Below are 12,284 nucleotides of genomic sequence, written 5' to 3'. Positions count from 1 at the left end.
AAGAACAAAGTCAATATTAACATTCTGATGAAGATCAACTTCGGGGTTTATTAGTAATAATGCTATGAGTACATGGGCTACAAATCAATCAAGGTGTAGCTGAATAATTGGGACAAACCAGTCACCGGTGTCTTTCAAATTATCTTCCGTAGTTTTATTATTCTACAACATATTTTGCCGTTTATTCTGCTTCTTTTGGATACGAACCCCCAAATAGCAATGGGGGTTGCTTTTCCGCTCAATCTGCAAGCTTTATATGATGTCATAGGTAGGCCTGCTTCACTGTCATAGATCAACAAGCCAGTGCCCGACCAGTTTGTCCATATTATACTTTGTACCAAGGCTAGGTTTTTGTGTCAATCTGTATACAATCAGAGGAACTGGCATTAACCTAATGGAGTACGGACAGTTGCTCACCTGACAGTTGCTCCCTCAAGCAAATGCTCCCTGGAAAACTGCTCACGATAGAAAAGAGAAATAGGACAATTGTTGCTCATCTCAGAATTTGTCTCGTGAGCAACTGTCCGTTAGCAACTGTCCTACACTCATCCTACCGATGTCTTGACAAAATAAATAGCCTAGTAGTGTGAAGGTAATATGATCAGAATATACCGACTCAAATCTGATACGATTGCATGATAACACATACACGGCATGTTAGCTTATAAAATTTCAAGTTTATCTCGTATTTAAATCTTTCAACTCGATCTCGGTACACAAAAACTGTCAGATTCCACGATAACAATAACAAATTTCAATTTCTTTTTTATAGCAATTATTTCTTCCTTGTTATTTTTCTATGTATAATAATTATGTGATATCAAGTTATCTTTCATGATTTAGCCCAGGCGTTTTCAACCTTTTCCTTGTATTAGCCGTCTCAGGATCGATTGAATAACCCTACTTTCCTTTATAAATCCTTACTACATGTATTTCGTGATTTTCTCGTAGGTTTAACCTTAATCTTTTTCATATAAGAGCCCTGCAATCTTTTTATGTCGCAGAAAATAACCCAAATGAATACAACCGCTTATATCATAATTGTCCACTAATTCATGCTAACTCATTATCCTCAGAAATTTCAAAATTACTTCCTTTGAGATAATTACCCTCAGGTTGAGTAGCCCAGTTTGGTCCAAAAGGGTTAGTTAAGCCTATTTTCTTTGTAAGGCATAATGGCTCAAAGAGTTACTGGAAAAATTGTTTGGAATGTAGGCTTCGAGACAAATTCCTAGAAAAGTAGAACAAAAAGATGTGTCATTAACCTGTAGAACTTCAATATGTTTACAATTTATTTAAGATGCTGTACAGTGGGGAGTAAACACCATAACTGAAACGGTCCACTTAAACATCGCATCAAAGTTAGGTTCGTATTCTTTTAGAAGAGTTGTCTCCCATTTAAACCTTAAGATTTGTTTTCCAAAATTATTCACCTTTTTAGTTCATAAGAGGACTCGCTCTCTCTGTATTATGAAACTGTATACTATTTTTTTCTATGTTTGAGTAAACAGTTTTATTAATATATGCTTGTATTTACATACATGGAAGTTCTATTTGGCTTGTTGAGTAAGCCAACAGTTGAACATGTCCCTTTATTTGCCACGTATTCAACTAAGGAGTAAACGAACTGAGCCCATCCACGCACAACCGGAAGGAAAGCAAGACAACATGGCTGCCGAAATGGAGAAGTTGGTTACATATGTTACAGAAGGAATTGAAAAGCAAGATCCTACTGTAATAGGGATTCTTGTAGCCCTTCTGGTTGTCGTCATTACATTGGGTAAGATCAAAAGATAATTTTTCTCTTAAATCATTCTCATTTCTATGCAGGAAACCATATATTAAAAGCGTGCGACAGCCCCCCCCCCCCCATCTTTTTTTTCTGTAATCATACAAATTTCTTGTATGATTTTTTTTTTCAGTATTGTTAGCTGTGTTCAAAAGTTCTTCCAATAAACGAAGTGGAATTCTTGTTATTGGTATTTGTGATGCTGGTAAAACTCTTCTTTATAACAGAGTAAGTATGGAAAGAAACAGACCATATTGTACTTTTAAAACTTTGCGTTTCGTCATGAATTGTCATCAATCCGATCATCAGTAATAGTAAATGGAAATAAAGTAATACATTCTATATTTGTGCTATTGGTGACTTGATTGCAGGAAACCTGAGTGAAATTTTGTCAAGAAAGCAGCATTGGCATACCCTTTTAATTTCTTCCTGTTGAAAGAATCTGTTTCAATATTGAGAGAACCTGTTTTAGAGCAATAAAGATAATGCTTTGTTATATTATGTTTTTATTATCAGTTAGAAGGGTGAGGGTTCTCAGGACATATATTTTCATCCTTAAAGTTGATAGTTTTCTTTCTCTTTTTCAGTTGGTTTATGGACGTTATGCCAATACCTTCACATCAATGAAAGCTAATTCTAGTTCTTATACAGTTCCTAATAAAAATGTGAGTGTAACCATTTCAGGCTATATTAATTTCCCTGCAAGTCAAAGCGTGTAATTGAAAATGGTTTTAAGGAGAGAGACAATTGAACTTTTTTTTAACAAATCAAACTTATTTTGTTACATTATCTATTGTAGAAAAGTTTAAGAATGTTAGATTTGCCTGGCTATGATAGGATTAGAGCACCAATATTAGATGAAACTAAATCTCTAGCAAGGTATGTATGACATATCTTTTTTGCCTCTTTTGTTTTTAGCTTTTTGACTTCATTGACTATTTTTTTTTAGCTAAATTTTGATATAGTAAACATTCTATTGAAAAATGGAAACACTTGTCAGTTAGGAGAAATGTTGGGGATCTGTAAACCCTGATTTAAAACGAAACGCTATCATTTTCGCATTTAATTAGAATTTATTCCATGTAAAACTGATAAGCCTTTACAGTTATTGTGCTTTTTTTTAAATTTAAAAAAGTTTTTATTGGCACATCTAGCACGTTTGATTTAAAAGATAAACATGGGCAGTTAACTTTTGTTAAGGTAGTGTAAGTAGTGATGAACAAAATGAGTCTTGTTTGTTTATTTTATTTATTCCACCCTAACATAAAATAGATAATTTAAGTTTTGAATTGGAACCTTGATGTTTATAAATATTGTTGTTCGACTATACTCATATGCATATCGATTGTTTCAGAGGGATAATATTTGTAGTTGATAGTTCAACAATTTCTAAGGAAATCAAAGAAGTGGCTGAGTGAGTATTATCTTACACATTGAAATCAGGTTTCTTTCAAATGTCAAGAGCTTGTTATGTTGAACTGTGCTCAATTTGACTTAACTCTTAAGAGTTCATAATATGTTCTGATGCAACTCGGGTTGCAATTTTACTTGAAATGGATTGAGGTTACTTTTTGTACTCAGAAATATATTTTGCAATATGAATTAATAACATCTAAATAATGCTATCCTTGTTATTATTACAGTGGTGTGACCTATATTCGTGCATATAAGGATTAAATACGGAATTTCGTCAAAATTAAAAAATGGAAAAAACATTTTTTGTGTTTTAGATATTTCTTCAGATATTCTATGAAATAATTAAAATTGGTTTGTTTCGATTTTCTTTATGAATCCCACACCTTGACCCAACCAACCAACTCTGCAAAATGCGTCAACTATTTTCGCGTACAATGTTTGATCTATAAATAAGTCGAGAAAAATGTGTTGTATGTATACCCAGTTGTATAATTATTATTAACTAATGGAAATTCCTTCAAAAAAACAATGATTTAAAAATAAAAAATAGTGCTTGACAAAATAAGATAAGTAAAATGTTAGAGTGATTTAGTGTTAAAAGTCATTGAAACAACATAAGAATATAACTCACATTGTGTTCCATAGAATTTTTCTGCTGACATGGTTGTCACGTGACCTTGTTCACTGGAATATATTCAAGCAGACGACACTTGGAATTCCGATTACAGCTTGGGATTACAAGGAAATTTGGCCGATAAAAAATGTTGACATTTGGTAATCTGCCATTTTGTATAATTATGTTAGAAATAGTTAATAAATTTGACATTGATTTGAAACAATAGGGCAAATTCTGCAGGTTGACCATGTAGAGATAACCCATGTGTATCAAAACATGCAAATGCGGAGCTAACGCGATGTCACACATGTATTTATTTATCATTGTCGGAGATGCACGAAAATAGGTTGGCACGAGATTAGGTTACTTGACTGTATATAAAATTGCATTTTAAGATTTGAATGACATTTAGAAGTGAGTACATCAAGTGAGCAAACACAAAGCAATATTTTGGAATAACACACTTAGCTACATAATTTTATTTTCAGATATCTGTATACCATACTCAGTGACGATGTGATATCCCACAATTCTCCACCAATATTAATAGCCTGTAATAAACAAGACTTGACCGTTGCTAAAGGGTCAAAGGTCATTCGATCACAGCTTGAAAAAGAAATGTAAGTAAGGCAGTTCTATTGATAGTCTTTAAGGGACAGATGTGCCATCATACATGATTCTCAGAAATGGGAATTTTTCAGCTATGCTAATCAGTAATAGTGTTCACAGCTCATCGTGGAAATTTGAGCCTTCAAATCCATGTGTGTACAGATTTATCCGTGTTTGAAAGTTGAAAAGACGAGTTGTCTTTTTTAAAAGGAAAGACATCTATAGAAAATAGGAAAAGAAATTCCTAGTTTGAGATATTATTGAAGGAATTATGCGATTTTTTTGCATTTCTAGTACTTCTGAAGACTATTTACATATATTCAAGACCCAAATCAACTACTATCCCTTTAGGAGCTGCCTGTAGATAAGATAAAGACTTCAGTTTTCATCTTCTGTATGGGCATATAGTCCACTCATTTTCAATTGAAGCCCTTAATTGAAGATAAGCTATCTTTGACAATTTGAACTATTTAATAGCAAACAATAGACTGTTCCTTTAATTGTCCAACCCATTTTCATCTTTTGACATATTGACAAATTTTTAACTATTTATTTTATCGGTTTTCAGGAACACTTTAAGAGTAACAAGATCTGCTGCGTTACAGGGTCTGGAATCTACAGGAAATAACAACTCCTTCCTCGGCAAACGAAATAAAGATTTTGAATTTTCAGATTTAAAGACATTTAATATAGAATTTGTAGAGTGTAGTTGTGGGAAGGATGAAGAATCAAAATCTAGTCTAGAAGAAGTCCAGTCATGGCTACTGACAGTAGCTTAATTAAGACTTAATATTAAAATTCCGTCTTTGAAATTAGTTGACATGGCTAAAATCTTAATTCAATGCAGTTAGCTTTTTATAGACCCAATTTCATTGTTGAAGTTTAGATAGCTGATAACAAGGCATATTTTGGTTTTATTTTGAAAATATTGTGAGCTGATTTGTCCCACCTGTTACTGTTATAAAATGACTTTGAAAATGTCAATCATGTGTATCTAATATTGTTAAAAATATATCACTTCATTGGCCAGAAAAATCCAAATATATAAAACATAAACAGAAATGTTTACAGTCATTTTTCAGATTGAAGTTTTTTTTGTTTTAGGGAAATGGTTATTTTTGTTATATTAGTGTTGTATAAAGTGTTGTTTTGTCATTTGATCATGAGTGTAAATAAATATCTTGTCATTTTATACATTGTGTTTTTTCTAGTCCAAGTAGATTCGACCAGTTGAAATATATGGGTTTTTCTGTAGTATATAATTCAGTGGAGTTCAGACTGACTATGTAAATGTTGCACAACTTAACAAATCAGCTTTTCTGATTGACATTGCTACAGCAACTTTTGCTAAGGATACCTTCCATTAAAGCCCTTTAAAAAAGGATTTCTATAGACAGACTATCCTTTATGGAATTACAGGAATTAAAACATCAGCTGGGGAATTTGAGTGATTTAAATAGAAGCTATAAGTGTTTTAAATTCAAAGAGGTTTTTGAAAGGCATCTATCTACAGCATTCAAATTTCCTGCCAGACAGAAAACTAAAGATAATGATAACATAACTAAGAACATTGAAGTATGACATTCTTCAATAGTGTGCCTCACATAAAAAGTTTGGTCCTGGCTATTTGCACCTTCATTGTCTTTGGCGGCTTACAACAGTATGGATTGGATGGAAACTAATTGGCACTAGGTTTTTCTAAAAGTGCAAAGTGAATGTCAAGAATGGAATTAAGTGACTCTGTTAGGGTTAGGTAGAGGTTGTTATATGTTGTTTAATGCTCGTTATTTGTATCTTCCACAGCCATAAACCATTTTTAAGCTTCCAATAAATTACCAACCACCAATTAATGAAAACTCTATGTTTATTCAGACATGGGTTTTGATTTATTACAAACTTTTAAATGTCTATTTAAATTATAATTCGTGAAATATGACTTATCACACTGTTCACATGCATACCTTTTCACTCCTTCATGAGCCAACATGTGTTTCTGTAGATACTCCTGATTACAGAAAGTTTTATCGCAAATATCACAATGAGGCTCATTAATATGTATGCGAGCATGACGATTAAGATCGGCAGTATCGTAAAAAGATTTCCCACAAACATCACACATTACATCTTTATTTCCTATATGATGTTTTAAATGTTTCTGCAGAGTCGATTTTTGATTAAATGATTTACTACAGATATCACATTTATACTGTTCTGCATTTTCGACTCTGTTGTGAGTTTTTACATGAACTTTCATACTTCTATTTGTTGGGAACGATTTGTGACAAATTTCACAAGAATATGGTCTAACTGTTGAATGGATGTTCTGAAAGTGTTCACGAACATGATTAGTTTTACTAAAGCGTTTATTACATACATCACATTTATATGGTTTGATTCCAGTATGAGTTCGTTTATGACTATTCAACACTGAAGCAGATCTAAATGCTTTTGGACAAACATCACATTGAAATGGTTTCTCACCTGTATGAGTTCTCACATGTATGACTAAAGCATGATTGGAATTAAATGATTTACTACAAACATGACAAATATTTTCTTTAGATTCCTCATGATCAGATATATTATGTTGTTCTAATTCTTTTGAAGTTTGAAATATTTTGTGACAAATATTAGATGAAAGATCTGTAGTTGTGTGAATCTTCATATGAACTCTTAACCCCGCCTGGTTTATAAACTGTCGTTCACAAATCAGACACTTCAGACTGGGACTGGGGATAAAGTCCTGGTTGTCTTTGATTGTTTCACTCCCTGCTTTAATGTCATCTTCAGAAATCAATTCCACGTTTGGTTCATTTTCGACATTAAGGTGTTTCCTCCCTAAGTCACAGTCAGAATTTTTTTGTAAATGATTTTGCAAGTCTCTATTTTGTACGAATGTTTTACTACAAACATCACATTTATATGGTTTCTCACTGCTATGAGTTCTTAGATGTTGCCTCAATGAATTTTTAGTCAGAAATGAACTGGCACAAATTTCACATATAAATTCCCTTACTCTTGTATGTACTGTACAATGATCCTTTAAATGGTTTGATTTAGTAAAGGCTTTATTACAAACATAACATTTATAGGGTCTCTTTCTAAAATCACATACGTTTGATACAAAAACAGTCAGTTTTCTTGCTTTGGGCTCCACTTTTAAATCTTTCACAGCATTCTCATGTGTGACATCTATTTCAGAATTAGATTCTAATTTAGCACAATCCTCTGTTGAATGACTGGGATCAGAATCATTTGTGACCCTGGGAGATGCTGAATTTGCATTTGCTGGGTCATTCAAAAAACTTTCTTTGCTTGTACCTTCTCCTTCACTTACAACTTGGGAATGTTTGGCTCCTTCATCTTTGAAAATTGACACTGTTACTTCTTTTTCTTGTGTGATAAGAGACAAACTAGATTTCAATATCTCAGGATCCAAGGTGTGAATTTTAGAATGACTTTCTAATTCACTTTTTCGATTAAAAGATTTACTACAGATTTTACAAGTATGAAGTATTTTAGTACAATGAGCACTGAGATGTCTCTTCAAACTTTTATTGACTGTGAAAGTCTTACAACAGTGAGGACATGAGAAAGCCTTGGAGGTAGAATGCACTATTTTGATGTGATCCACGAGATATTGGCTCTTACTGTAAGATTTTTCACAATAATCACATTCATAAGGTTTGTTTTCACACAGGTGCTGTTCACTCTGAGAGGTATTTATACCAGAACTTGACTCCTCTAGTTGCTGGTAGCTTAATTTTGCTGTATCAGTTTCAACAGTATCAAGGATGATTATTTGTGCAACGTCAATGCTGATTGCTTCATCTTCTGACATAGCTTGATGATTATCCCAGGTATTTTTCTGGATCTTGTCCTGAAAAGTTAAAAATGAGGATGATTTGACTTTGTGAGCAAATTTACTAATAAAATGTTATATTTCTGCCAGTCATATCTGATTGGGATCAAAATATTTGTCTGTGATTCTGGTCCTCAGGTATTGCCAAGACATGATGCTGCTGGTGTTCCCCCTAACAACCTTAAGCACAGTGAAAGAAGTCAATACTCTAATGGACCTTCAAATTTTCTTCAAATCTTCTCTGTTAATCCTTGCAGTGATTATTGGTACCCCCTGAGATGTTCACTGTTACCCTCTGAAGCAATAATAATACTTACAATAATACATACAGTGTTTTGAGAGAAGTGGTTCTGACAGTATTCTATCAAGACAGTATCAGAGATCTCAACAGCAGTGTTATAGAATAATTCACAGTTCTCCTGATTCACTAGGTTAGTTAGCATCTTCTCACATCTAGAAAGAGTAAAGATGGATTCTCTGACAATTTACATGAGAACATCATATTGTATCATTTTGAGTTAAATATACAGGTATTTGAAACTATAAAAAACAGTGTTAAGAGTGAAGAAGTTCCTAAAAACTTCTATGTAAAGCACTGGCCAAGGTCACAAATAAAGAGATAAATGTTTAATACAAGATAAGGTGAAGTTAGCATAGTTAGTATTAAGTTAAAAAAACAACCACGAGTAATCTACAATAAACATAAGTAAACAAATAAATGAAAGTTTTCTTGTTACCAGTTCTAAGAGAAAAGAGTATGAATAGGTTCTGAAAAGATAAACATCTATATATAAGGATTAGAATATATTATACTTAATGGGCTAGAAAATAGAGAGGGGGGTCAAGTATTATTGGATTCAATGGGATCGAGTCTACCATGGACCAGAAAATTACTAAGGTTTTTATTGCGCTTATAGGCAATTACAAGTCGTTTGGTATATACATTCAGAAATCTGTTCTGTAATTCACTGTAATACTGTTTGACGATGGATGAGGTTTTGGCAGCTGTATGATTAAAGGTGGCAACAAATGGAATCATTTGATTATCATGCTGGATGTTTAGTCCATTTGGAGCCACTGTTTGGAGTTGGTCCATCCAGTAACTTTCTCTCTGTAATCGTTTGGTTTTTGGTTAAAAACAGTGAACTGCTTGTGCTTCATTTGTGCAAAAAGATGTTCACCAATATCTTTGGTTAATATAAATATGTCTTTCAGGAAATTTTAAAATGCAAAGTGTATGAATTTTTTCATGATTTGTATGTATAATATCATGTATTATAATAGGATTGTATCTCAAATGCACAAACTCTTAGACCATATTTGGGTGGGGGTGTGGGGGGGGGGGGGGGGTCATCAAAAGCACATTGTTTAATGGACAAAAATAAAATTATTTTGAATATCTTGATTGAAGACTGTTTAAAAGGCTATTAAAATATAATAAGTGGTTGCCTAGCCAGATACACCAACTTAGCCAATATATTTTCCATATGGATATAAACCTACACACTAAATTTTATTAAGATCGGATAAAAACGCTGGCTATCGCGTTCACAAGCCAATTGTGGACCGACGGATAGACAGTGGTGACGACAATATACGACCACATTATATGTGGGCGTATAAAAACCGTCCAACAAAAATCATGAATATCGAACTTGTCCAAAATCTCATCAATATAGAAATGATCACATCAAATTTCATTCGAATCAGATGAAAACTGTAGTCTCTATTGCGTTCACAAGCTAATTTCAATTCGTTAAGGCTAAGTCAAGGGCAATAACTCAAAAACCGTTCATCAAAAAATCGTGAATATCAAACTTGTCCAAGATCTCATCAATATAAATGATCACACCAAATTTCATTTGAATCAGATGAAAACTGTAGTCTCTATCGCGTTCACAAGCCAATTGTGGACCGACCGATGGACAGGGGTGACGACAATATACGACCACATTATAATGTGGGCGTATAAAAACTGACATGGTTAACTATGATTAAGAATACATACTTTTGCTGTAAGGCTGGTATTTTGAATCTAATAGATTGTTGCAGCAGTTGAAATAGAATTTGACAATCTGTATCTGTAGGTATTGTATTGGTGTACAACCATCTCACTAGACAATACGAAGTTGTTTGACAGATATCTGTAATAATAAATATAGTTTGACAATCTGTATCTGTAGGTATTGTATTGGTGTACAACCATCTCATTAGACAATACAAAGTTGTTTGACAGATATCTGTAATAATAAATATAGTTTGACAATCTGTATCAGTAGGTACTGTATTGGTGTACAACCATCTCACTAGACAATCGGAAGTTGTTTGACAGATATCTGTCATAATAAATAGAGTTTGACAATCTGTATCAGTAGGTATGAAATTGGTGTACAACCATCTCACTAGACAATACAATGTTGTTTGACAGATATCTGTAATAATAAATATAGTTTGACTATCTGTATCTGTAGGTATTGTATTGGTGTACAACCATCTCACTAGACAATAGGATGTTGTTTGACAGATATCTGTAATAATAAATAGAGTTTGACAATCTGTATCAGTAGGTATGGTATTGGTGTACAACCATCTCACTGGGCAATACGATGTTGTTTGACAGATATCTGTAATAATAAATAGAGTTTGACAATCTGTATCAGTAGGTATGGTATTGGTGTACAACCATCTCACTAGACAATAGGATGTTGTTTGACAGATATCTGTCATAATAAATAGAGTTTGACAATCTGTATCAGTAGGTATGGTATTGGTGTACAACCATCTCACTAGACAATATGATGTTGTTTGACAGATATCTGTAATAATAAATATAGTTTGACAATCTGTATCAGTAGGTATGGTATTGGTGTACAACCATCTCACTAGACAATAGGATGTTGTTTGACAGATATCTGTAATAATAAATATAGTTTGACAATCTGTATCAGTAGGTATGGTATTGGTGTACAACCATCTCACTAGACAATAGGATGTTGTTTGACAGATATCTGTAATAATAAATATAGTTTGACAATCTGTATCAGTAGGTATGGTATTGGTGTACAACCATCTCACTAGACAATAGGATGTTGTTTGACAGATATCTGTCATAATAAATAGAGTTTGACAATCTGTATCAGTAGGTATGATATTGGTGTACAACCATCTCACTAGACAATAGGATGTTGTTTGACAGATATCTGTAATAATAAATATAGTTTGACAATCTGTATCAGTAGGTACTGTATTGGTGTACAACCATCTCATTAGACAATACGATGTTGTTTGACAGATATCTGTAATAATAAATATAGTTTGACAATCTGTATCAGTAGGTACTGGTATTGGTGTACAACCATCTCACTAGACAATACGATGTTGTTTGACAGATATGTGTAATAATAAATATAGTTTGACAATCTGTATCAGTAGGTACTGTATTGGTGTACAACCATCTCATTAGACAATACGATGTTGTTTGACAGATATCTGTAATGGTTTCACTAACACATAAAAATCCTGAAGCAAAACAGAATTTTGAATGTTTAGAAAACCATTATTGTATTGTTTGTCTAGAATCTGTTATATTAATTTTAATATAATTATATATTATATTATATATAATTATAATATCATGACTGATCGGACCTAACAAAATTTTTTGCTTAGTTTTTTTTAATGATTTTCTGTCCTCAGTCATTAGAATGTTTTCTTCTATTAAAACCCCTTGTCCCATCGTCTTGTAGGACAGTAGGTGAAAATCAAACTTGCTACCGACTGGTAATAGAGCTGAATTAGTCAAACCTTTAAAAGCAACAGTCATGGTTATAAATGATAAGAAATTTGAACCAAACCTGAGATATCCAAGATGTCTACTTTCTCTAGTTCATCTTGATTCCAAGTTTCACTTTGTGAAAATAAAATCAATTTATGGCCATGTAATTCTTCTCCATTTTCTAAAAGAATCTTGATGTCACTGCAAAAAATATATC

At 32.9% G+C, this 12,284-nt stretch overlaps 2 protein-coding genes across 2 annotated transcripts; one reads left to right on the top strand and one right to left on the bottom strand.

The window, feature by feature from the left end:
• The first annotated feature begins 1,651 nt into the window (after window positions 1-1,651).
• Window positions 1,652-5,622, top strand: LOTGIDRAFT_228741 (hypothetical protein). Its single transcript, XM_009059673.1, has 7 exons — window positions 1,652-1,780; window positions 1,923-2,017; window positions 2,377-2,454; window positions 2,589-2,668; window positions 3,144-3,203; window positions 4,310-4,441; window positions 4,999-5,622. Exons 1-7 carry the CDS (start codon window positions 1,669-1,671, stop codon window positions 5,207-5,209), a joined length of 768 nt encoding a protein of 255 aa, XP_009057921.1. The 5' UTR covers window positions 1,652-1,668; the 3' UTR covers window positions 5,210-5,622.
• A 684-nt stretch (window positions 5,623-6,306) lies between these two features.
• LOTGIDRAFT_72068 (hypothetical protein) lies at window positions 6,307-8,142 on the bottom strand (the record flags this gene model as incomplete). The annotated part of the gene is made up of 3 exons (XM_009059558.1): window positions 6,307-7,146; window positions 7,252-7,531; window positions 7,841-8,142. Coding segments are annotated over 3 exons (1,422 nt in total), but the record flags the coding sequence as incomplete, so codon positions are not given.
• Window positions 8,143-12,284: the final 4,142 nt, after the last annotated feature.

The sequence above is a fragment of the Lottia gigantea genome (assembly GCF_000327385.1).
Source record: "Lottia gigantea unplaced genomic scaffold LOTGIsca_4, whole genome shotgun sequence".
Classification (NCBI taxonomy): Eukaryota; Metazoa; Mollusca; class Gastropoda; family Lottiidae; genus Lottia; species Lottia gigantea.
Note: the sequence above shows the minus strand (reverse complement) of the source record. Positions and strands in the feature narration are given on the sequence as shown.